Source organism: Rhineura floridana, chromosome 2 (genome assembly GCF_030035675.1).
Source record: "Rhineura floridana isolate rRhiFlo1 chromosome 2, rRhiFlo1.hap2, whole genome shotgun sequence".
NCBI classification, from domain to species: domain Eukaryota; kingdom Metazoa; phylum Chordata; class Lepidosauria; order Squamata; family Rhineuridae; genus Rhineura; species Rhineura floridana.
Window position 1 is genome coordinate 116377570 of NC_084481.1, and position 27391 is coordinate 116404960.

The 27391-nt window shown below is 44.9% G+C and overlaps 2 protein-coding genes across 4 annotated transcripts in view; both read left to right on the plus strand.

Annotated features, from left to right (window-relative positions):
• Positions 1-27391, plus strand: part of PIK3C2A (phosphatidylinositol-4-phosphate 3-kinase catalytic subunit type 2 alpha) — an 89826-nt gene that overhangs the window by 5857 nt on the left and 56578 nt on the right. For all 3 annotated transcript variants that reach the window (XM_061610250.1, XM_061610249.1, XM_061610251.1), the window contains exon 2: positions 105-1282. In XM_061610250.1, the coding sequence (XP_061466234.1) occupies positions 170-1282 (1113 nt within the window). In that variant the 5' untranslated portion in view covers positions 105-169. The remainder of the gene's footprint in view (positions 1-104; positions 1283-27391) is intronic.
• LOC133377049 (uncharacterized) lies at positions 15656-21261 on the plus strand. The gene is made up of 2 exons (XM_061610253.1): positions 15656-19270; positions 20055-21261. The coding sequence occupies exon 1, from the start codon at positions 17366-17368 to the stop codon at positions 19097-19099; it is 1734 nt and encodes a 577-aa protein (XP_061466237.1). The 5' UTR covers positions 15656-17365; the 3' UTR covers positions 19100-19270; positions 20055-21261.

Below are 27391 nucleotides of genomic sequence, written 5' to 3' on the forward strand. Positions count from 1 at the left end.
GAACTCAAGAATGGGAATAAGGAACTTAAGTCATTTATTTTGCATTTGATTTTGTAAATTTTGTTTTTTTAAACAAGGTGTTTTTTTTCTTTTGTGCCTTCCAGCGCTACTGAAACTGGTTTGAACATTCTGGACCAAGGATTTTCAGAAGAGGTGACTGGAGTTGTTAATGGACATCTGTTTTCACAGCATGGCCCAAATATCTAGCACCAATGAAGTCAAACAACGTTCATCACCATCTTTGGGCACAGCAAGGGCAAAAGATGTGGACAAAGAAGAGGCATTGCAGATGGAAGCTGAGGCTCTAGCTAAGATGCAAAAGGAAAGAGTGGTGGCTGGTAATAGACAAAGCATTGACATTTTAAGCAATTCTTGGCCAACTGTACAATCCCACAGAAAACAGGACCATGATCTTATGGTGTTTCCAGAGTCTGATGCCAAGAAAAAGATGGATGATAAATTAAATACAATTGAGGTAGAAAAACTTACCCATGCTGAGCTAGAGAAACTACTGCTAGAGGACAATTTTGAATCCAGCAAATCACCTACATTGCCAACAACTCCTGTGCTAAGGCCATCGTTTTCTTCACAGTTTTATGCTGGTCCTACTGTTCAAACAGGACAGTGGACGCTGGGGTTACCTGGGTCATCTACCTGCCATGTACCTTCTATATACCCAGCAACCTCTTACAATAAACATGTTGGTATCTTTCAGAATGGCCTCCATCCAGGTATGTCTGCTTATCAATCTACAAAGCCTATTTATCTAAGTCTTCCAGAGAGATCCCAGTACATTTCATATGCACTGCCTGCTACTTCAGCTTTCCATCCACAGAGAAGTTTGCCCGTATATCATCCAACACTCACCCCTGAAATGGCAAAAGTATTTGATAAGATAGCAAGCACTTCAGAATTTCTAAAAAATGGGAGGTCAAGCACAGACTTAGAAGTGACTGGTACTAAATCTATAGTTAATTTGTCAACCTCTGAAAACTCCAATGATATTAGTAAATTTGATTGGTTGGATTTGGATCCTTTAAGTAAACCAAAAGTAGACAGCATGGATATATTATATACAGCCGAAGATGGTGCAAAGGTGACTTGTAGTACAGTTGTAGAAGATCCTTGGGATGCTGTGCTGCTGGAGGAGAAATCCCCAGGGAAATGTCATCTTGAAAGAAAAGTTAGTGGGAAATCTGCTTCTGGAGCAACAGTTACAAGAAGTCAGTCTTTAAACATTCGAACTGCTCAGCTTGCTAAGTTGCAGGGCCAAACATCACAGGTAAAAACATATCCTGAAAACTTATTATTATTTTGAAACTGAAATTTATATCTGATTATAAAAATTGACATCATTTACCTCAGATGAAGAATTTTTTCCTCTTACCACACCGTACTGTAGTTCTTTAAATAATTGATTATTGGAACTTTTAAGAAAATTGTGAATTGGGTAACTAGTGTGTGTATTTTGTACTGATTTTGAAATTGGCAGTGGCAGTTTTATTGTTCCCTTTAAATACTGCAGCCACATTTTCAAAAGAATGCAGTATAGCTTCAAACGCTTGCATTCCAGGTGTTTAGAGGTCAGAGAGGGAACTACGAGTGGAGTCCTATTTGCCATCATTTGCTCCACAGTCCCACCCTGGACACTAACCAGAGTTGCAATCCAATACATACTTATCTTGGAGAATGTCCCATTGAACCCAGTGGAGCTTACCTCTGAGTAGACATGTATTGGATTGCAGCCTCCATCTGCTGTAGCATGGAACTGGGTGTGTGCAGCTGATTGATTGCTGAATGGCACATAGGTATGAGTAGCCTTAGGAAGCTCCATCAAATCTTGGTGCCTGCCCATAAATCCTAGACTGAGAGACTAGCGTGAAGTCAGCAGGTTCAGGGGACTCCCTTTTAGTGAGAGATCATGGGGTGACCTCTGAGTGAGGCTGGAGTTCTGGGTGAGAGCAAGGAGGTCGGGAGGTGTTGAGTTGGGAGGTGCGTTAGGAGAAGGCATTACCATCAATACTCAATTATGGTACTGACATCAATATATATTTATTAGTATTATATTGATTTATTTTTGTATTGATGGTTTTATTGTATAATTTTGTGATATGTGTTTTTCAATTTGCTGTACACTGCTTAGATATACTTTATATATGAAGTGGTATAGAAATGGTCCAAAGTAAATACATTTAATGCCAGCCAGCCTGGTCTTGATAGACTTGGTCTGAAAGTTCAATCAGAATATTTCTGCTCGCACATTAAAAGTGTTGTTTTCAAAGATAATATTCAGTTTTAATATGCTAAATAGCCACTAACTTTTTTAAATCTTCCTGGTTGAATACATTTTGGAATGTATTATGCTGGGAGATAAAAAAAAATATGCCTATCTAGTTATCCTTGCAGCTTCGATGCACAAATGGAACTCTCCTACCAGCAAAAGTAATTGCTGAAGTCCAAGTTGTAAGAGTTTCATAGGCTCAATGCAATGCACATAAGGATTCTGTTTTGGGATTGTATTCAAAAGGTTTTACAAATCTTTCTTTTTTGTTTTTGTGTAAAACAGATAGGTCACCTTTGCTTGCATTATGCATATAAAAAGCTGAGGCTGAGAATTACTTGTCCAAGGCTATCTAGGAGGTCTGCAGCTGAATTCAGACTTTTTAGGCCTTGTGCTGTCTTTTGGATTTCACTAGGTCGGATGGAACGTCTCCTGTTTGAGAATCTATGAATCATAGAATAGTAGAGTTGGAAGGGACCTATTGGTTAGAATCAAGTCAAGGATAGATGATCCTCTAGTTCCTTCCTCCACTATCTGTAGGAGAAAGTTATCAGCAACACAAGCCAGGAATTTCTTGGAGGGGTCATGTTTGGCAGAATTTATCTCCCAACATATATCGGGGGGTGGGGGGAAGGATGCCACCTTCAAAGGGCTAAAGAGGCTTTCTTAATAAGTCAAAGTAATTTTTATGAGAGTCATTTGACAGACAAATATTTCTCCAGAACATCTGAATCAGGAGAAGCTGTGAACCCTCAGGATCAGTGTCTGAATGTTGTAGTGGACTGTATGAGGGCCAATAAACTGTGCTTGAATCTTGGGAAGACTGAGACTTTTTGAATAGGTGGTTCGCATGTCCAAGAGATAGGAAAGTTACCTGTTCTGGATGGGGTTGCGCTCCCTCTGAAAGGCCAAGTCCTGGATTCATCTTTGTCACTAGAAGCTCAATTATCCTCTGTGGCTAGGAGTGCCTTTTACCAGTTTTGTCTGGTTTAGCAGCTACAACCATTCCTGGAAAGGGATAACCTGATCTCTGTAGTCCATGTGTTGGTAACCTCAAGACTGGATTACTGCAATGTGCTCTTTGTGGGGCTGCCCTTGACCCTGGTTCAGAAGTTGCAGCTGGTGCAAAATGCAGCAGCAAGACTGCTGATGGGAGGACATGGCCGATGACATGTGACACCACTCTTAAAACATCTGCACTGGCTGCCCATCCACTACTAAGCCAGGTTCAAGGTCCTTGTATTAATTTACAAAGCCTTGAACAACTTAGGTCCAGGGTATCTTAGGGCCTGAGTCCTTGTATCCCTGCTCGATTATTGAGATCATCTGCAGGAGCAGCTTTGGTGATCTACTGAGTTGGTGAGGCTCATTTAACACTGACATGAAATCAAGCCTTCATTGTGATCAGCCCAGTTCTCTGGAATGGTTTGCCAACAGAGATTCAGCAGGCGCTTTCTGATTTAATTTTTAAACACCTGCTGAAAACCTTTATGTTCTGCCAGATTTATTCAGGCAGTTAAGATGATGTCTTTTTGCAATAGTTGACCTTTGTTTTTATTTTTTTATGTTTTTATTGTATGGTGGTTGTTTTTTTAACTTCTTGTAAATCGCTTTGATGTTCTTAATGAAGTAAAAAAAAATTGGGAATTGAACTTCTCAGTATTACTAGCTGGAAGGTCTGTAAGGTATTAAGGAGGGATGTACACAACTGAAAAATCCCTCCTCCCTTCAGTACTATAGCTCAAGACTGCTGAGATCTGAGACTAGATGACTAGCATCCTGTTCAGCTTCAAGGCAACTGCATTATAGTGCTGACTGCTGAAATCCAAGGCTAAGAATATCCCATACAGTCGCAGTGCTATAGTGAATAATGGGGGGGGATTGATTCAGAACATCAGGCCTCACAGTGCATGTTCCCCACTCCAGGATGCTTTAAGCTTTTAGGGCTCTGCCGTTACTGCAAACTGAAAGAGACCTTTGAAGGGGATTAATTAGAATTGGGTCAGGCACTTTTCTTCCAATCCCAATAAACCCCACCTTCAGGATTCTTCTAACTTCAGAGGAGTCAGATCTCTTAAAAGCTAACTTCAGGCTGGACTGGAGGGTTGAGTTTGGGTCTGGGGATGCACACTTCATGGACTCTAGCCACAAACCCTGAACATCATCTATCCAGCTGGGGATCAGCAACCCAGTTCCTTTAGGCGTGGTGATGCCTGCAAAGGCCTTCTTTGATGCCTGAGAGCACCAGATTGATGACCCTTGTATAAATTGTGCTGTGGAAATGGCAAAGCAGTTACTGGAGCTGGAAAGGTCTGCCCCCTTGTATTCCAATTGGTTTGGAATTATTGGGTGGGGGTAGAGAAGTGGCAGGGATAACCCCCCATGCCTAGTGATCCATCTTGTTTGCTGCCCGCCAGTGGTGTAGAGCGGGTGGTGGGCACTTGCTTTGCTCTTTGGTTTGTCCCATGCAGAGAGGCTCTTTTTTCTAATGCCAGAATTGTGGGGGGAGGAAGGAGCAATGGGGATCACCCCATTCACTCATCTGGTTGATGCCCACCAGCATGTGGAGCAGGTGGCAGGCACTTCTTTAACCTGTGGAAGGGCTTTTTTGGGGAGGGGTGCTGTTGATCAAGTATGCTGTGTGTGTGTGAGGGGGGGTATGTATGAATGTGTGGCCTGTGTGTGAGAGGGAGAGAAATGAGAAGTGCATGCGTGTCTGGTCTGTATGTCCAGTGAATACACATTTTGCTGTGTGTGTAATACTGAGCATGGTGTGGCCACCTTGTATATTTTTCCTGAGACTGGGGGATGTTCCTTGTTTTTGTTAGACAGCAACTGCATTATTGTGCATGGGGAACAATCAATATTGTGTGATCTCCTCAATCAGAACCAGCAGAACATTGCTGACTTTAAGGATGAGCATGAGATTGACCTGGGAGGGAGTAATTGCTGTACTCTCTCTCATTTTGTGGTATGCCATGCTACCCACATCAGCTGATTTGTGATTGAAACAAACTGCACTTTCTCAAAATTTGAAATGTGTCCACAGGTACAAAAAGGCGGTGACCCCTGCTTTAATCTGTTTGGGCTGAAGTAGGCCAATTATCCTTGGGCTGAAGTAGGCCAATTCACTCTCTTTTGCATGTCTCCTATTGGACAATGAGCATGCTCATGTTTTAGAGCTCTTTCCTTCAATTTTTTATTTTTTGTTTTATCAAAGTAACATGTTTCTTCATATCTATAGGGTCCCTCAGTTATATGGAAGGTACGTTCTTGGGACACTTTTGTTTGTGAGTGGCCCTGTTTTGCTACACTGCTGATAAGTACAGGAACACAAAGTTAACAGTCAGAAGGAAAAATTGAGGACCCAAAAAAGTGTTGCAGTGTATCCCCAGCCTCTAATAGGAGTGCTCCTGTAGAGGGTTCCAGCTGATCTGAAAGAGAAGGCCTGGTCCCATGGAACAGGGATAGTTTCAGGAGGTGGTGGGGAAGGAGGAAAAGGACACCTCTCTCTTGCCCCTGCTTTCTCCAGAAACCTTCCTTTTCTGTGCTGTATAGCGCTAAAGAGGTTCAGCACTGACTGGTAGCTTCATATCTAAGAGCTGTTATATAATAGTGGGGGGTGGATGGAGAGTTTTCTGAGGAATCTGGAAGGGGAAAGCACTCCTTATAATGCTGTGAGGGGAGTTCTCATGGTTTGTATACCTCTGACTGTAAATCCCCCCACAGTACTGTAGTTAGTATTTATTTATTTATTATTTGATTTATAACCTGCCCTTCCAGCAGAAGCCCAGGGTGGCAAACAAAAGCACCAAAAATACTTTAAAACATCATAAAAACAGACATTAAAATACATTAAAACAACTTTAAAAACATTTTTTAAAGCTTTGAAGACTTTTTTTAAAAAAAGGTTAAACATGTTATTTAAAAAAAAGGTTTAAAGTTAGTCGCTCAAATATATCAGTGCTCTCTCCATCCCATTTTCCTTTTTTAAAATTATTATCACAGAACTGACACCTTTAATGTTCTGTGGTTTTTCAAGGCCAATATAATAAAAAATAAATATGCATGAGCAAAGTCAAGGAAGCTCTTAGAGGCAAAAAGTCTTCCTTCAGAAAATGGAAGTCTTGTCCGAATGAAGAAAATAAAAAAGAACACAAACTCTGGCAAAAGAAATGCAAGAAGACAATAAGGGATGCTAAAAAAGAATTTGAGGAGCACATTGCTAAGAACATAAAAACCAACAACAAAAAATTCTATAAATACATTCAAAGCAGGAGACCATCTAGGGAGGCGATTGGACCCTTGGTTGATAAGGGAGTCAAAGGTGTACTAAAGAACTATAAGGAGATTGCAGAGAAGCTAAATGAATTCTTTGCATCTGTCTTCACAGTGGAAGATATAGGGCAGATCCCTGAACCTGAACTAACATTTGCAGGAAGGGATTCTGAGGAACTGAGACAAATAGTGGTAACGAGAGAGGAAGTTCTAGGCTTAACGGACAATATAAAAATTGACAAATCACCAGGCCCAGATGACATCTACCCGAGAGTTCTCAAAGAACTGAAATGTGAAATTGCTGATCTGCTAACTAAAATATGTAACTTGTCCCTCAGGTCCTCCTCCGTGCCTGAGGACTGGAAAGTGGCAAATGTAATGCCAATATTCAAAAAGGGATCCAGAGGGGATCCCGGAAATTACAGGCCAGTTAGCTTAACTTCTGTCCCTGGGAAACTGGTAGAAAGTCTGATTAAAGCTAGATTAACTAAGCACATAGAAGAACAAGCCTTGCTGAAGCAGAGCCAGCATGGCTTCTGCAAGGGAAAGTCCTGTCTCAGTAACCTATTAGAATTCTTTGAGAGTGTCAACAAGCATATAAATAGAGGTGATCCAGTGGACATAGTGTACTTTGACTTTCAAAAAGCGTTTGACAAGGTACCTCACCAAAGATTTCTGAGGAAGCTTAGCAGTCATGGAATAAGAGGAGAGGTCTTGTGGATAAGGAATTGGTTAAGAAGCAGAAAGCAGAGAGTAGGAATAAACGGACAGTTCCCCCAATGGAGGGCTGTAGAAAGTGGAGTCCCTCAAGGATCAGTATTGGGACCTGTACTTTTCAACTTGTTCATTAATGACCTAGAATTAGGAGTGAGCAGTGAAGTGGCCAAGTTTGCTGACGACACTAAATTGTTCAGGGTTGTTAAAACAAACAGGGATTGCGAAGAGCTCCAAAAAGATATCTCCAAACTGAGTGAATGGGCGGGAAAATGGCAAATGCAATTCAATATAAACAAGTGTGAAATTATGCATATTGCAGCAAAAAATCTGAATTTCACATATACGCTCATGGGGTCTGAACTGGCGGTGACCGACCAGGAGAGAGACCTTGGGGTTGTGGTGGACAGCACGATGAAAATGTCGACCCAGTGTGCGGCAGCTGTGAAAAAGGCAAATTCCATGCTAGGGATAATTAGGAAAGGTATTGAAAATAAAACAGTCGATATCATAATGCTGTTGTATAAATCTATGGTGCGGCCGCATTTGGAATACTGTGTACAGTTCTGGTCGCCTCATCTCAAAAAGGATATTATAGAGTTGGAAAAGGTTCAGAAGAGGGCAACCAGAATGATCAAAGGGATGGAGCGACTCCCTTACGAGGAAAGGTTGCAGCATTTGGGGCTTTTTAGTTTAGAGAAAGGCGGGTCAGAGGAGACATGATAGAAGTGTATAAAATTATGCATGGCATTGAGAAAGTGGATAGAGAAAAGTTCTTCTCCCTCTCTCATAATACTAGAACTCTTGGACATTCAAAGAAGCTGAATGTTGGAAGATTCAGGACAGACAAAAGGAAGTACTTCTTCACTCAGCGCATAGTTAAACTATGGAATTTGCTCCCACAAGATGCAGTAATGGCCACCAGCTTGGATGGCTTTAAAAGAAGATTAGACAAATTCATGGGAGGACAGGACTATCAATGGCTACTAGCCATGATGGCTGTGCTGTGCCACCCTAGTCAGAGGCAGCATGCTTCTGAAAACCAGTTGCTGGAAGCCTCAGGAGGGGAGAGTGTTCTTGCACTCGGGTCCTGCTTGCAGGCTTCCCCCAGGCACCTGGTTGGCCACTGTGAGAACAGGATGCTGAACTAGATGGGCCACTGGCCTGATCCAGCAGGCTCTTCTTATGTTCTTATGCACATGAGAAAATTTAATTGTGCTGGGATCTTGAAATCAATTATTCCTACATTAAAGTCTTATGAACGTCACATAGGCTACTTGTGAGGAAGCGGTTTCAGGATTTCTGCCATAGTATAGTTGCTGTAATCAGATACTTCTGCTGAATTTTTTTTAAAGATTATTTTCCCTTGTGGACAGACTCTTTTTATTGTGAGTCATGGCATTAAGGACTCTCATATCCAATTTTTCATACTGATGTTGGATACAATACACATAATTAGTAGCTTAATATACAGTAATACCTCAGTTAATGAAGTAGATGCATTCCAGGACATCAGGGCTGTGGAGTCGGAGTTGGAAGCAATTTTGGGTGGAGTCGGAGTCGGTAGAAATGTACTGACTTCGACTCTGGCTTCAAAATAAATTTTGATTGACAAATTTTTTAAAATATAAATTCAAAATGTCAAAGAAGCTTCCCATGAAGTCAGCTGTAGTTGAGCATTTCACCATAACTCAAGATGGAAACATTTTGTGTGTCAGTGTATGACACAGGACCCATATGAAGACAAATGCTGTGATGCCAAGATCAGCGCATATTCAGGCAGCGATAAAAATGCTCCTATGAGAGCTTCCAATTTAAAAAGACATTTACAGCCCTTTCCAGGGCTGTGGAGTTGGAAGCAATTTTGGGTGGAGTCGGAGTCAGACAGTAGAAAAATAGAGGAGTCCGAGTCGAAGGTTTGGCGTACCAACTCCACAGCCCTGCTGGACATTACTTTTTTTAACAGAAACTTTGGTACCAGAGGTAGAAATAACATGGAGAGAATAGGGATGGGGTCCTATACCACAAAAAAGAGCAGTTCAACATATTTCAGCATACTTTTTATTCAAAACTGACAACATGCATGTCTGAAATGAAACAACAATATCACATAGGCCTTGCATACAGACCACCTGAAGGCTTCAAATATGCTCAAGCAGGCAGGCAAGGGACAGCCACCCTGTGATTGCTCTCTCTCTCTGCCATCCTCCCCTATTCTCAAGCAGACACATCTGTAGTAAACAGTGCATCCAGGGCACCCACAGCACTGTTTACTGTGGAGGCACCTGTGCCATCTTAGCAAGGAACGCAATGCCAGCCATATGTGAGAGAGCTGCCTGCAGCAACCACAATCCAGTAGACATGGAGACACATTCTGACTATGTCAGTGTGTGTGCTTCCCCCTGCACCCAAAAAAGACTTTGTTAAAAGGAGCTTCTTTCCTGGAGGATTTGTTAATGGAGATATTACTGTATATATGTTTAAATGGCGTCTAAAAAAGGAGGGATCAGTAGTGTACCCACAGCATGGACAAAATTGTTGACTTGTTCCCAAAGTCTCTAATGTTTATGTTTTACAAAAGAGGATCCGTCTTTGATATTTAGGCCCCATGCATGAACAAAACTTTATCTGGTGTAGGAACAAAGCTTTACAACTCAGCAGGATAACACTTCAGCAGAAAACAAACCCCTGAGATCTAGTATGCTCACATCAGGTTGAGTTTTTATTAGTGTAATATGTGCAGAAGTGGCAGACACAGTAACTCTTAATGTACATTCTCTTCTTAGAGTGTCCATATGGGATCTCTGATCCTGTTACGGTGTTCATTATTTATATGCCATGAGATGATAGCCAGACAATAAGAATCTGGATTAGTCAGCTCATTTGTATGCTTTAGGTTTGGTTGTTTTCTAAGGCTGCCCTGGTTATAGTTTTCGTTGTCGTAAATTGTTTTGCAAAGATGGACACACTTCAGATAGGTCAGGGATAGCCAATAGTTAGGGATGATGGGAGTTGTAGTCCACAACACCTGGAGGGTGCCACATTTGCTATCCCTCCCATGGATTATGGGCTCCCTATATGTGGAGTTGTTCTTACTGTATTCTGTTTTGGTTTCTAACATTTTTATTGTAAACATCTTGTTAGGGCTTGCACTAAAACACAAGGAAAAATATGCCATAGTTTTGACTGTCCTTACAATTTGGCATTTTTCATGCACAAATTAAGATAGACTTGGGAAAGATGAATGTGTGAAGTTTGTGCATTGAATCTTTTTTTGGGCTACAGAATGTAATTGTTATGCTGTTTCAGACCATTAATCCGTCTAATTCAGCATCGTCCCCTGGCGGTGAACTGCTTAATCATTGTCCATTAAATATAGCAATATCCCTGGTACAGGAGCTATTACTGTTTAAATTAAATTAATGTCATGCTCACTTGTAGTGTTGAAATTCTGTATGATATCTTCATAAATTAAATCCTGACTGTATGCATGATTCAATTCTGATGGGTATGTGAGCTGTCAGGGATCTCAGCCTTGTATCATGTAAACATGGGGTTCCTTAACTCTTTGCTGCCACTAATTTGCACAAAATACTTTTAACACCCTTCTAGTAGTGTACATAGAAGGCTTTACATGTGAGATGGATACCAACACTGGGAGTCAGGATAAATTTTAAACAGTGTTTGTAGATTTATTAAGGGGATACGATTTACAAAAGGAAATGCAGATACTTATTTTGGGACCTTAAAGGTGCTTGCTGACAGGTTCTAAAGACTTCCAGAGACACTGTTGCTGACACCAGTCTCTAAGTGGCTCTCCCCTCCCTCCTAGGCCAATTTCCCTAAATTCCCAGCCCAGCCAGTTACTCGCACAACCCAGTCCAGCTACTGGGGTCAGTCTGACTCTGTAGTCTGACTCTGTACCCTAAGTTCCTCTGATTGCGCTCCCAGTTGCTTGGATAGTTTAGCCAGTGTTAAAACTTCCGCTTATGTCACTTCCCTCTGGTAAGACCTTTTTCCAGGGCAGCCTCTCAGACCAACTTAGTTATCAGCTCCCTTCTGATTGTCACCAGACAACTATTTTTAAAACTTTTTTATTATATAACAAAGAAACAAAACAAAGCAAAAAGAGCAGAAATACAATCCTAACTGGATAATACAATCATCAGACTGCATTAGCTAGGTAAAAGAATATCAGAACAGAAACAGGCAGTACTGTTAATAATATCCTGACATCCATATTTTGTGCATTGGTGCAGGGTGCAAATCCAAAATATTAGTAACTGTAACAAGAAATAAATTCCCACCAAACTGCATAATAGTTCCCGGGGTCCTCCATCCTAGCTGAAACTCTTATATCATGAGTAATTTTTTCAGAAACAGCCAGATTCCACAATATCCTATAGCAGAGTTGCAAAGGCAGATCTTGCACGGTTTTCCACTTCTGTGCTATTGAGAACCTCGCAGCTGTTAACATCCATGTCAAAACCAAACTTCACTATGTGTCTATCCCAAAGGTTTAACAATGAAAAATGTGGAGTCCCGATGATGGTGCAATTAAATATATGAGAAATTTCCAAATAAATTACGTTCCAGAAGTCTTGTACAGGTGGGTAATCCCACCACAAATGAAAGTTCCTGAATCCGTGCCAACGGTTAGGACTTAGGCTAGAAACAGTTATGCAAGAAAGTTGTATTGGCATACGATGCCCTCTGTGGGACAGTTTTAAAGAATATTCCCAAACATAAACTGAAACAGACTTGTATGGTGTAGCTGATCACATAGCTTTCCATTGGCGATTGGTAATAGTCATACCCAAATCATGTTTCCAAAGTCACCAGACAACTATTAACAACAACTTGGGTATTAATATATAGGCCTCAGTTCTTCCCTCAACTACTTTCATCAGCCAACTCCACACTCCAACTCAAATCAACTCTAAATATCCAATTGCTCTCCTTAACTCACAGTTAACTCCCTGATAGTTAACTTCCAACTGCCTGGAACCTTCAGCCAATCAAAAAGAATTTACCTGATCCAGGCCCTGTCTAATAAAATCTTAAAGCAATAGTGTTTCTTTCCTGTCAGAACCTGTCACCATGGCAGTCAGAGGTCATATAACATTTTTTTAAAAAACAAACACACGTATATAGCATTCAGTCTTTAACTTTTCATGTATTTTTCTTTCTCTTCAACACAGTTTCTTGAAAACTTTGATGGAGTGGAAAATTTAAAATAACATACTTGTTATCAGAACTAAATGTACTGCAATGAAAAGTCACATTAACACATTGAAAAATTCTTCTCATTTTTTATCATATTTTCATCCCAGTCAGAATTGTGTTTACTTGGAAATAAAATAAAAGAGGCTTAAAGTAAGAGCCTTTGATTTATACCTTGCATAATAGAAAGATTGGAACTACTGTTGATTAAGGTTTTTGGGAGAGGGAAGTTATATGTGTGGTTTCTAGCTTTTTTTTTTTTTAAACTGGTTAAACTTGTTTACTCCTGTTTACAGAAGTTGCTGTTTCTCTATCTTTAGCTCATTTCACATTAGAATTTCGCTTTTATATGCTTTCATATTAACAATGCAAAATAAGAGTGCCTGTTGACGCTTTAAAAAGAGAAACACAGCTATATACTAACCAGAACTTGGAAAACTTACTTTTTAAAACTACAACTCCCGTCAGCCCCAGCCAGCATGGCCACTGGATTGGGCTGACGGGAGTTGTAGTTCAAAAAAGTAACTTTTCCAAGCTCTGATACTAACAAGGACATAAGAACATAAGAAGAGCCTGCTGGATCAGGCCAGTGGCCCATCTAGTCCAGCATCCTGTTCTCACAGCGGCCAACCAGGTGCCTGGGGGAAGCCCGCAAGCAGGACCCGAGTGCAAGAACACTCTCCCCTCCTGAGGCTTCCACCAACTGGTTTTCAGAAGCATGCTGCCTCTGACTAGGCTGGCAGAGCACAGCCATCATGGCTAGTAGCCATTGATAGCCCTGTCCTCCATGAATTTGTCTAATCTGCTTTTAAAGCCATCCAAGCCGGTGGCCATTACTGCATCTTGTGGGAGCAAATTCCATAGTTTAACTATGCGCTGAGTAAAGAAGTACTTCCTTTTGTCTGTCCTGAATCTTCCAACATTCAGCTTCTTTGAATGTCCACGAGTTCTAGTATTATGAGAGAGGGAGAAGAACTTTTCTCTATCCACTTTCTCAATGCCATGCATAATTTTATACACTTCTATCATGTCTCCTCTGACCCGCCTTTTCTCTAAACTAAAAAGCCCCAAATGCTGCAACCTTTCCTTGTAAGGGAGTCGCTCCATCCCCTTGATCATTCTGGTTGCCCTCTTCTGAACCTTTTCCAACTCTATAATATCCTTTTTGAGATGAGGCGACCAGAACTGTACACAGTATTCCAAATGCGGCCGCACCATAGATTTATACAACGGCATTATGATATCGACTGTTTTATTTTCAATACCTTTCCTAATTATCGCTAGCATGGAATTTGCCTTTTTCACAGCTGCCGCACACTGGGTCGACATTTTCATCGTGCTGCCCACTACAACCCCGAGGTCTCTCTCCTGGTCGGTCACTGCCAGTTCAGACCCCATGAGCGTATATGTGAAATTCAGATTTTTTGCTCCAATATGCATAATTTTACACTTGTTTATATTGAATTGCATTTGCCATTTTTCCGCCCATTCACTCAGTTTGGAGAGGTCTTTTTGGAGCTCTTCGCAATCCCTTTTTGTTTTAACAACCCTGAACAATTTAGTGTCGTCAGCAAACTTGGCCACTTCACTGCTCACTCCTAATTCTAGGTCATTAATGAACAAGTTGAAAAGTACAGGTCCCAATACTGATCCTTGAGGGACTCCACTTTCTACAGCCCTCCATTGGGAGAACTGTCCGTTTATTCCTACTCTCTGCTTTCTGCTTCTTAACCAATTCCTTATCCACAAGAGGACCTCTCCTCTTATTCCATGACTGCTAAGCTTCCTCAGAAGCCTTTGGTGAGGTACCTTGTCAAACGCTTTTTGAAAGTCTAAGTACACTATGTCCACTGGATCACCTCTATCTATATGCTTGTTGACACTCTCAAAGAATTCTAATAGGTTACTGAGACAGGACTTTCCCTTGCAGAAGCCATGCTGGCTCTGCTTCAGCAAGGCTTGTTCTTCTATGTGCTTAGTTAATCTAGCTTTAATCATACTTTCTACCAGTTTTCCAGGGACAGAAGTTAAGCTAACTGGCCTGTAATTTCCGGGATCCCCTCTGGATCCCTTTTTGAAGATTGGCGTTACATTTGCCACTTTCCAGTCCTCAGGCACGGAGGAGGATCTTCTCTGTCTCACACCAAGATCATTGTTTCTTCTATTACTGAACTCTGATGTGGCATTAACAGATTAGCACAATAATTAGATACTAGTAAATAGCTCAAAGGAAATATTGATCTGGTTTGGAAGTAGTATAGCGCTCTGAGAATGAGCCTGAGTGAGCCTTGGGCTCATGTGGTCCCCGTTCACTCTTTTTCTGTGCTGTTGCAAGGAGATATTGGAAGCATTTACCATTGCATCCATGCTGGGAACTGTGACTAGTTATACCATGGTTTATTGAAATAAATCTGGATCAGAAACCTAAATTGAACACCTAGGCTTGATCATGTAGAGCTAAGTGATGATGTAGCTTTATATCCAAACTGGGCCATTATCTAATTTAGTTGAGGAGACTGCACATAACTGGACACCCTCTGAAGGCACATGTGGCCAGCTCCCTGCTGAAGCTAAGTAGGGTCAGGTCTGGTCAGTGCCTGGATGGGAGACCTCTTGGGAACCATATGTAAGCCGCCTTGGGTTTCAATCATGAAAAAGAAAGGCGGGGTAGAAATGTAATAAAATAAATAAATAAACCTACAATATGAGTGCTCATCCCTCTGTACTTCAGTTTTAAGGGGTTGTCCTCTACAATCCCGTTCCGTGCCTGGGACCTACCGGGCAGAGGGACGAGCTTGCGGCCGCTGTCGATGTCCCGGCCGCCATCTTGGATGGGATGCGTGCACACACGGCGCGCTGGCGCGCCGTCGTGTGACGCGGCAGGGAGGCGGGGCGGCTGAAGGCTATTTAAGGCCGCCCCGCCTGCTTCCCGCCATCCAGTTCAAATTTCGGCGGCAATCGGGGCAGCCGCAGCAGCAGCAGCTTCGGCTCGGCGCGGCTTCCTTCAGCGGCAGCTTCAGCCGGGCTCCTTTTGGCGGCAGCTTCGGCGGGGCTCCTTTGGCAGCGATCGCGGCAGCAGCAGCTTCGGCAAGGCGCGGCTTCCTTCAGCGGCAATTTCGGCAGCAGCAGCTTCGGCGGCGGCTTCTCTGCTGGCGCACGTGGGCCTCCGGAGGCTTCCTGTGGCCAGGGTGGCTGGGCGGCAGCGAGCCCCCCCCCCAACCTCATTGAGAGACAGGGAGGCAGTGGCGGCGGGCAACAAGGCCTAGGCGGCGAGGATCCTGGGGCAGTCACGACGAGGCGGCAGCGCAGGATCGGATCCAGCACGGCGAGGACCACAGGCTAGGCGGCCTTTGGCCGGCAATTTTTAAATTTAATTGTTAATTTTAATTAACGCGGGGGTAGGTGGGGCACGACCCAACCATCAATCCTTGCCACGTGCAGGGCAATTAGGCTACCCTCCAGGATAATTGGGTGCCGGGTGGGGGTATTGAATAAGCAGGCGGGCTCCTTCACAACGCTTTGTAATCACGTCGTTTTGCAAGCGGGGCCCCCTATCTCCCTCTAGTATGCCTAAGAAAGGACAAGGGGGGCCAAAAGGGAAGGGAAAGGCCCCCAGAGCAGGGGGGAGATGCCCACCCCCAGCGGCGGAGGGGGCAAGGAGTGGGGAGGGGCCACCATGGGCGGCCATATTAGCCAGGTTGGAAGCCCTAGAACATGGCTCAAGCCACCCTAATGCACCCCGGGACCAACCTGTGACAGGGAAGAAGAAAGACCCACCACCCAAACGGTCTCGGGGGAAAACACAGCGGCCAGTGAACAGTGCTGATGCAGGGGCTGTTGCTTCCATCTTAGCGCGACTGGATGTGCTGGAGGCCGGGCTCAGGGCTGAGGCGAGGACGCCCAGCATAGAGCCAGGCGCAACTCCCACCCTGCAAGCAGCCCCAACAATGCAGCCCGCACAAGGACCTTCGGCGGAAAGCACACAGGGTGAGTCCTCTATCATGCCACAACAACAAGGACAGCAGCAGTGGAGCTGAGCCCCCTGGGGGTACCCCTACTGGCCCTTTTCCCCACCAGCGGTAACCGAGGGATATGGGCAGGCAGGGACCCCCGCCGGCGGGGGGGAGGTTACGCCACAGCAGCAGCATCCCCTAAGGGAGGCCTGCGAGCAGGTCTGGCACCTCGCCGCTGGGACGGCGACGGAAGGAGGACATCAGCCCGCCCTGTCTGCCAACCCCCCTGCAGAGATATCCGACCCCCTGGGATCAGTCAGAGAGGGGGCCATACCTTTTGGGGAAACGTCTGCCCCACTGGGTTTTCATCTTCTGCCTGCTACGAAGGACAGAATATGGAGGGGAGAGTATGTGGACCTATTCTCGCTCCTGTACAGGGAGCCGGTTGGGAAGGATAAGGATAAAGGAGAACATGCAGAGCCCGATAGGCCCAAGCGCCGACGGGTAGAGCGCTCTTGGGCTAACTGGCTGCCTGCATTCCTTACCTACATGGGGGTGGTAATACAGAGGCAGCCTCACAGGGCCTCGGTACTGATCAAATACCTCGATATCATATACCGGGGCTACTCGGAGTTTCAAGGGACGGCATGGCTGGACTACGACCAGGCGTTCCGTATGAGGGCGGCTTTTGATACATCCCTCCCCTGGGACAAGAAGGAGGCTGACCTGTGGCTGCAATTTATGGCGCATTCTAGACCCATGGCAGGCGATAGGGCGGACAGCGGCCATCTCTTGGCGCGCCAGGCATCAGCAACTGCTTCCCGCGGGCCTGCGGGGCAGGGGGTTCAACCCCGCCTGCTTTGCTGGGAGTTCAGCTCGCGTGGCCTTTGCGGTCGGAGCCCGTGCAGGTTCAGACATGAATGTGCCATATGTGGGGGCCCTCACGCCTGCACTAGCTGCCCCAGGGGCCGCCCCTTCAGGGGTGGAAACAGGGATTCGGCTGGCGCAAGGAGGACAGGGGCTGCAGGCGCAGCTCAGGGAAAGGGGCCCCAGCCCAATTAAAATTGCCGAGCTCCGACACTTACTCCACCTTTACCCCCTAGTCCTAGATGCCCAGTTTTTATTAGAAGGCTTCACAGTGGGTTTTCGGATCCCCTATTTAGGTCCCAGGCGACCTTTCATGTCCTGCAACCTTAAGTCAGTGGAAGGCATGGAATCAGTTCTGAGAGAAAAAATTAGGAAGGAAGTAGTAGCCGGCCGGGTTTTGGGCCCCTTTGCTGCACCACCCATCCCCTCACTCAGAGTTTCCCCGTTGGGCCTCGTCCCCAAGAGGGCACCAGGTGAATTTCGCCTGATACACCACCTGTCCTTTCCACAGGGTGAGTCAGTCAATGACTTTATCCCAGCGGAGCTGTGCTCAGTCCGCTACACATCATTCGACTGTGCTGTGCGAATGGTCAGGGACTGCGGGGTTGGGGCCCTTATGGGAAAGTGTGACATCAAGTCTGCTTTCCGCCTCCTCCCGGTCCACCCACAGGACTTCGAGCTGTTGGGCTTGGCTTTTGATGGTGAATATTACGTGGACAGGGCATTGCCTATGGGCTGCTCTATATCATGCTCTGTTTTCGAGCGCTTCAGCTCCTTCTTGGAGTGGGCGGTCAAGAGGCGCGCAGGCTTGCAATCAGTGGTACACTATTTAGATGACTACCTGTTTGCGGGCCCTGCGGACTCAGGCACCTGCAGGGCGTTCATGGCACATTTCGCGGGGCTGGCTGGGGAGCTGGGCGTCCCCCTCGCGGCCGAAAAAACTGAGGGCCCATCCACTGCTATCACGTTTCTGGGCATCGAGATAGATACGGTGGCCCAATGCTGCAGGCTTCCTCAGGACAAGTTGGGGGCCCTCAGGGAGAAGATCTCAGAGGTGGTCAGTTCTAATAAGGTGACATTAGCCACTCTCCAACGGCTGGCAGGCCAGCTGAACTTTGCCTGCGGGGTTGTAGCGCCCGGCCGCGCCTTCCTGCGGCGCGTATATGACGCCATGGCTGGCCTATCACGATCCTACCACCGCACACGGGTGACAGCCGCTCTTAGGGCTGACCTGACAGTGTGGTCCACCTTCTTGCGGGACTTTAATGGGGTCTCCCTATGGAGAAGGGATCGCCTGTTGGAGGCAGAGCTACAGGTGCACTCCGATGCCTCGGGTGCCTTCGGTTTTGGGGTCATTCTGCATGACTCATGGTGCCACGGCAGCTGGCCACAGGGCTGGACACTGGCCGGCCTGACCAGAGACCTGACGTTCTTGGAGTTCTTCCCCATTGTCGTGGCCGTACACCTCTGGCCCGACAAGCTGTGTAATTCCTCAGTCCACTTTTGGTGCGACAACCTCCCCACAGTGCACGTTATTAACACCCTGTCCTCTAGAAACCCCAACGTTATGCTTCTGGTGCGAGCATTCGTGCTCCAATGTCTTCGCTATAATATTCAGTTCCTGGCGCGCCACGTTCCGGGTATTGACAATAGTATTGCTGATGCTCTATCACGGAACCAGATGGAGAAGTTTCGCCAGCTGGCACCGTGGGCAAGGGCTCTGCCGGAGGCGTTCCCCCCAGCGCTATGGGAGATTGGAGGATTGAATCAGAAAGGGCCATAAGCCTTTCTGTGGCGCCCAGCACTTTGGCCAGCTACCAGGGGGCAGGTAGGGATCTATCTAACTTCAGAGAGTCCAGGGGTTACGTCCAGGAGTGGCCCATCCCGGTCGAGCAGCTTATGGAGTTCTGCGTGGAGGGGAAACGGAGAGGCCTTTCAGTCAGGACCATCAAAGGTAAGCTCTCAGGCCTCGCTTTCCTAGCGAAGGCACGGGGCTTTCAGGACTACACGGGTGACTTTAGGGTGCGCCGGATGCTGGAGGGTTGGTCCCGCGAGCGCCCTTGCCCCCCGGATGCCCGCCTCCCCTTTTCCCCAGAGCTATTGTTTGTCCTGCAGGGACAGTGGAAGCACTTGTGTTCTTCCCCTTTCGAGGCCCTGCTATATCATGCTACGGCCCTCACTCTGTTTTTTGGGGCCTTCCGAATTGGGGAGGTGGTGGCAGCTTCCAAGAGGGATAACTCCCTCCGAGCCCTGCTAGTCTCCGACCTCAGCTGGAGGGCAGAGCGGGCCATCCTGCGGCTCAGGCGGTCTAAAACGGACCAGCATGGTAAGGGGCGCCTGGTGGTATTAGCCCCATGCCGGCAGCAAGAACTCTGCCCAGTAACAGCCCTGCGCGGTTTTGTGGCAGCGAGGGGGTCGCAGTCAGGGTACCTATTCATACATAGGAACTCCCAGCCCCTTACCAGATACCAGTTCTGGTCCGTGGCGAAGGCCGCACTGGGGAACTTAGGCGTGGACCCCAGTAAGTTCGGGACACACTCCTTCCGGATAGGCGCGGCCTCCACGGCGGCCCTATTGGGCTTTACTAAAGACAGGCTTCAGGCCGTGGGCGGGTGGTCCTCGGACGCGTACAAGGCCTACGTTAGACCACTTGCTGACACACACGGCGCCAGCGGCTAGACTTTGCCCCCCCCCAGGGCCCCCCCCATTGTTACCCAATGTCGTTGTTGTTTCAACAGATCGCTGGACGAGATCGGAGCAGCCACGCATCCTCCTATGTGGCCACAGTATGATGTTCTGGGCAGGCCGCAGGGCGGCGAAGTCTCGCTTCGGCACGCAGCTGGGGCTCAGTCAATGGGCCGCAGTGCGGTGGCTGGGTCGTCGGGGGATGCGTTGGGATGGGCTCCTGCCAGCCTTGTTTCAACCGGCTGTGGAAGTGGCAGCGCCCCAGGTGCTGGTGATCCACCTCGGGGGCAACGACTTGGGTCTGTTAAAGGGCAAGGCCCTAATTGAACAGGCATGCGGTGACCTCCGGGCCATTGCACGTCGCTGGCCGGGGGTGCACTTAGTGTGGTCAGACATCCTGCCGCGCAGGAGGTGGAATTGTGCCGGTGACCCACGAGGGATGGACAGGGCACGGAAAAAGGTGAACAGGCAAATTCAGAGGGCCCTTAGGGACTTAGGAGGTTCTGTCATCCACCACCCAGAGGTGGGCCACAACAAGCTTGAGCTGTTTCGGCCTGACGGCGTCCATTTGACGGACAAGGGCAACGACATCTTTCTAAGGGACCTGCAGAAGGGTTTACACCAGATTCTTATCGGGTGTGGGGTAAAGGGGGACTAAGCAGAGGCTTGTCCCCCTTCTGTGGCGAAGAAGTGCGGGGAAAGGTTAAAGGGAAAGGGCAGCTAGGTGACACCTTTAGGCACCTTTGGGGGTGACAGGCGGTCCGGAGGCCTGCAGCTCAGGGCTACACGGCCCGGGGACAGGGTACGGGCCGCCTTTGGGGCCAACGTGCCTCATCCGCTCAGAGTTTCAGGGCTCCGAGGGGCGGTGATGTGGGTTGGACCCCCTACACATCTTCAGGGTGTGGCTGGAGCTGGGGGGCTGGCACAGGGCAGCCCCAGGCTCAGGCAGGGCATGATCGCCCGATAGCTGCTAACAGGCTTTGCCTGGATCTCCAGAACGCCCCGCCCTTAATCTCCCTTCTGCAGGTTCATTATTCAATTGATTCTGTTTAAATAAAGTGGCCCATCATTTACCCAAGCAATGGTGTCTGTGTTTTATTTCGGCAATAGGCCGCAATCCCGTTCCGTGCCTGGGACCTACCGGGCAGAGGGACGAGCTTGCGGCCGCTGTCGATGTCCCGGCCGCCATCTTGGATGGGATGCGTGCACACACGGCGCGCTGGCGCGCCGTCGTGTGACGCGGCAGGGAGGCGGGGCGGCTGAAGGCTATTTAAGGCCGCCCCGCCTGCTTCCCGCCATCCAGTTCAAATTTCGGCGGCACCCGCCTGACCCTCCCTCTGCTGCAGTGTGATCCATTTGGTCGCTACGGGGCCGACTAGGAATTTTTGGCCTGCCTGCCTCGCTTTGCTGGCAGGTTTCTTTTGCCTACTCCACACTGTGGTTGGGGGGAGGGGTCAAGGGTTAGCACGGGTGCCCCTGGGGTCAATAGGCTGATTGGGCTGTTTAGTTTGTATTGTTAACGGTCACTTTGGGATGCAAGCGAAGAAGTGCGGGGAAAGGTTAAAGGGAAAGGGCAGCTAGGTGACACCTTTAGGCACCTTTGGGGGTGACAGGCGGTCCGGAGGCCTGCAGCTCAGGGCTACACGGCCCGGGGACAGGGTACGGGCCGCCTTTGGGGCCAACGTGCCTCATCCGCTCAGAGTTTCAGGGCTCCGAGGGGCGGTGATGCGGGTTGGACCCCCTACACATCTTCAGGGTGTGGCTGGAGCTGGGGGGCTGGCACAGGGCAGCCCCAGGCTCAGGCAGGGCATGATCGCCTGATAGCTGCTAACAGGCTTTGCCTGGATCTCCAGAACGCCCCGCCCTTAATCTCCCTTCTGCAGGTTCATTATTCAATTGATTCTGTTTAAATAAAGTGGCCCATCATTTACCCAAGCAATGGTGTCTGTGTTTTATTTCGGCAATAGGCCGCAATACTGAGCTTCTGTCTTGTGTTTTCCATTCCCCTTTGGTGATAAGCATTTAACTTTACTTGCACAATACTGCTTAAAATAAACAGTCAATGGAAGTGTTGGTCCTCTTCAGTTTGGCAAGATAATGTAGAGCAGTGTCCCAGCAGAATTACTTCCTTCTCTCCCTGAAGCAGAGGAGTGGAGGGAGGAAGAATGGAGATGCAAACAAGCAGCACAAAGATGAATAAATAGGAGAGAGATCAATTAGTTTAAAATATTTATTTTTAATTTATATACTGCTTAATACTATAGTTTTAAGTGGTGTTCAAGATGGATGCAAAAGGGATACAGTATAACATCAAAATTAACTATAAATGTGACATGAACATACAAAAATTGTTTAAATAAGAAAAAAGCCAAAAACCTTTACATACCTCATTTACAAAATAGAAACTTCTTATCAGGAGGGAGGCTAACCCTGTTCATTAATTGTTTTTAATTACAATTTATTATTGGTACATCATTAGGACACACTATCCTCACAAGAAGGTAATTAGTGAATTAATACATTGGCTACTTATACAATCTGTATTTTCTTCTGTGAAAGTAATTATGCTCTGTCATCATGAACATGTTCTTTAAATATCCTTTGAATATTTTTAATTGTCCACTGTTTTACATGTGGGTGATTATTGTCACATTCCCAACAGATATTTATGGGGAACTCAAGGCTGGCTGCTAACATTTGAGTATCTTCAATATCTGAAGAAGTACTGAAACAGGTCCATAAGCCGGAGTAACTGTCATCTTCTACTCATGTGTTATTTGTTCCTGCTATTACTACTATTCCAGCAGTATTTTGTATGGTTTTGTATTGTTTATTTACTACTCTTGTGTTATTTGTGTTTGCTATCATTTCAGCAGTAAATTGCATTCTAGCTGCACATTTTGTGTAATGACTTTTCTTTGGTTATTCATGGTAGTCTGTCCCCACCAACAGTCGAGCTACAACATTTTGTACCAGCTAAGCTTCCCTACCATGCCCAAGAGTAGCCCACATAGAGTGTAATGCAATAATCAGTTGATATAACTAAATGTTTTGGGGGTGGAGGGTAGAATGCCTATGCTAGGTAATTATAGGAGGTACTATTAGTACTGAATTATTGGTATTGTTAAAAAATTTTTTTTTCTGGACGTGAAATACCTGAGGATTTGAGCCTCATATGTGATTAAAAGACAATGCATAATCTAGAACAGTTGTTCACAAACTTTTTTTTCTTGTAGACCACCTGAAAATTGCTGAAGATCCTTGCAGATTACTTAATTGTTTTTCTGCCTGTTGTAGCAATTGTAATACACTGTGCTAGATGCTATGTGATTTTAATTGTATTTGTATTGCTTCACTTATTTCTTATATTTTATTGTGTTACAATTTGCACTCTATCAAATTCAAATTGAAATACAATAAAATTACAGTATAAGAAATAAAAGAAGCAATAGAAATATGATTACAGATCAACATGAATATTTAATACTGACATGCCGTGGACCTCCTGGATGAAGCTCACAGACCACTGGTAGTCTATGGACCACAGTTTGGGAATGCCTGATCTAGAACCATAACTAGATTAATCTTTCTTAACATCATGCTTTTTTAATTATAAGCAGGATCCTCTACAAATCTTCTGGTATGTTGCTGTACTCCATAGTCATCTCTTTGGATAAAATGACAAGCTGGGAAGGCAACTAAAAGTAAACATAGCTGAGATCCTCTTCCTGGCCATATGGGAGGGTAGTGTGCATGCTGAAGGTTCATTACAATACGTTCACATTGTGCTAAGCGATGGTTTAGCATTACATTCAAACACAGCTAGTTTGTTATGTCTGGGATGAATTGTGGTTAGTTTGTATAAACAAGTCAACTTCAAATTGTGGTTTACATTCTTGATTTGTGTAGATAAACTGTAGTTGAAACTAATTGCAGTTTATAGCTCAGACGGAATGACAAACTGTGGTTAGCTGAAAACAGAAACAAATATTTCTAATCTTCTCTTGGCCACACCATGGGAGGAGAGGGGATGGGGAGCAGGCTTCTGCGTATAGTGCTAAACTGTGATTTAGCATTGCATCCAGACCAGGCTAGTGTTTCTTGTCTACACGCAACATTAAAGATCAGTGCTCTTTGCGGCAGTTGCTTGTGAATAAATGTCACTTTCTGTGTATTAAATCCAAAGATCCCCATGTATCAGCAGAAGGCACTAATAGTATGTTGTGTGGCAGAGGTGCTGCAGCCTTGATCCAACCCAAGCTAACATTTTTGGTACCTTCTGGTTTAACTGATGCTACCCTCTAGGGATGGGATCTGTTGTCCACTGCTGGTTTGAAAGCATTCCATTGACCTAACAGGCTGGTATTGATTCAAGTTCTTTGTCTGCTAGCTCCTGCTTTTACTGATCCCTTTTTTCCCTTGCAAAGACAATTGATATTAATATTCATATTTTTAATGAAATATAGATAATTTTAAAGGCAATATCAAAGGAAACATTGATAAAATTATGGTGTTTTTTTTAAAAAAAACTGGCTTTTTAAAAACACTGTTTTCAAAAATAGCTGTGGAAAATTGCTACATAAAAATCTGATCCACAACAATAGAGAATAAGCAGACTAGTGAAAAATTTCGTACCGAATCTGAATTGCGCAAAATTCTAGCACATCCCTACTTCCCACTATATGACAAATGGCAGATCAGGGCCAACCTACTTGCATTATTTCACTGTAGGCTATTGAATGGAAGATGTTTGCCTAATTATATGCTGCTGTTCAAAGTGTATTTTGGCACTCTTAAGTGGGACATTTTCTCCAGTGGCATGGGCATGGAATACATGCACTTTAAATCACAAATGTGTGATTTAAGCAGTTGGCACAAAAATGGCACAGGTGGCAGGAACTATGGAGTTAAAGCTACTCCTATTTTCAAGTTGTTCATACAAGACAGTGTATGAATTACTTTTACATTTTTTTCCTAGAGATTGACTTTAAATTTTGGATCTTGACTTGACTAATAGCAGCTGTATAAATGTTTGTTCAAATCTTTTAATAACATGAATAAAATGTTCCACAGACATTTGAAGTAAACCTACTCACATCTTATTTCAGAACTTAGTTCTACAAGAATGCCATTGAATTTTATATATTGGAAATTAGAGGTAGAAGCCATAAAAACTGGGATTATTCTAAGACAAAATAATTAGAAGTAAGACCTCTGTGTAATCTGGCCTTTTACCAGGGATTCCAGATCATATTCCATTCCATTTGCTTTAACTTTGAAGATAGAGTTGGAGAACAGAAAATGTCTTTTGTGTGCCTATTGCAGTTTCACCAACTAGGTTTGAAACTGTGTGTCTCACTCTCAATAGATGCAGGTTGCAATCCTGTATCCACTTACTTGGGAGTAAGCTCCACTAAACTCAGTGGGACTTATTTCTGAGTAAACATGTATAAGATTGTATTGCTGTGGAGGAGGGGTATGATTATTTCCTAGTGGTGTGGATGTCTCCATCTTGTATCTATATGTTTTGTAATGTTGGTTATATTATGTGCGTGAAAACAAATGAATGCATACTCAGATTGATAGCATACTCAGATGGATAGCACATGATTGCAGATAATGAACTTCTGCCTGTCCACACTGAAGTGAAAATTTACAGAGGCACAATTGTTTTATTCCCCCCTCCCCCCGAGATTTCCGTTTGCCACTGTGGTATCACAAATCATCTTGCTTAAAGAATAATTAAAACCAAATCTCTTATTTTATTTCTATACTGGGTTTTGGCCCAAAGGCCCCATCAGTAGCCTGTTAATACAACAGAAGATAAAGTACAATATAGAAGAAAACCAGAACAACAATATACAACAACAAAATCATAACATAGGGCGACAAGAATAAGAGAACATTCCCAAGTTAAAGAATTAAAGAGTGTTCTTACCAACCCTGCATCCGTTATACCTAAGGGCTAGAAGTGTGAACAAATGACGTATGCCAGAAAATGTCTACCCCCATCTGTAGGAATGATGTGGTGCTCTCACTTAACACATGCTAACTATTCAAAGGTTTAGGGCAAACATTGTAATCTGTGCACAATTTTTTTTAAAAAAAACAGCATGTCCAATATTAATAGTTGCCACAATTTAGCATGCATGCATTTTTGCTAATGTAGTAGCAGAATTAAGATTTACTATGATCTCAAGGCATTTATAGCTCAAGTGATAGCAGTAATCTGGAAGCGAACTACAGTGTTTGTAGGTATTTAATGCTTTCCTCTAAGCCACAAGTGGGCAACCCGCATGCAGCCCTCCACTACTTACTTTGGTGTGTCCTCCACTCGAAGCACAGAGAGAGAATGAATAGATGGTGGATGAATGGTATGAAAAGAGGGTGAGTTCTTGTGTTTGTGTGAATAAAAGGGTGTGTGATATGATGAATGAACAGCAGAGAGACACAAGCAGACAGGGTGTCCCACCCACTTTTAACTTTAGCTCCATTTGCAACCATCAGTATGTGGCCACAACCACTTTCCCCAAGGGAATGTGGACCTCAACCCCAACAAGTTTTTCTATCTCTGCTCTAAGCAGTGTTAGACTGCTATCTATTAGGGAACATGTTTGCAATTAAATACCCTCGTTTTTCCCCAGTAAATCGTATGAGCAGCTCTGCCACAATTTTACCCATTGCAGGTGAGGCTAGCCACATTTCACTGGCAAATGTGGTAGTCAGATAACTGTCCTTGAGTTGCCTTTGCAAGCTCTTGAGCCCACCTACCATTGCTTTGAAGTAGTTCTGAAGAATGGAGACACTTGGACCAGTAGTTTGCACATTACTCTGAATAACTGAGCTGGTATTGAGTACCAGGACATTTTTCTCTTTTTTTGGCTGCTGATGGCAGCAATTTTGTATAGGCATCATGGCACTTTTACCAAGATATGAGTACCGACACCTCATTTTTTTACAGTTTACAAAAAAAATTTTACCAAAACACTGTGTAGACAAAATGGATGAAGAGCGTGGGGTTACATTTGTTGTTAAAAAGACTGCACAGTATACTTTTCTTGATTTATGTAATAATGGATTCAGATATTGTAGTTAGTAGAACTTAAACTTTTAAAATGGATGTTATCTTTTGCAAAGATTGGATGTTACATTAGTATCAGGTAGGTCCTTGCCATGTTAGAAAATAAAATCCATATCTACTTGACAAGCATCTTTTGCAATAAACATAAGTTGATGGTTCGATTTCATATAAAATGTTACTGAATCATTGGAAATACATTTCAATTGTGTACTCAAATTAGTGCAATGCAATATTTTTATTGTCAGTACAAGATATTCAATGAGTAATAGTTCTGCATAAAGTCACTATCATTAATCTGATGAAACTGTA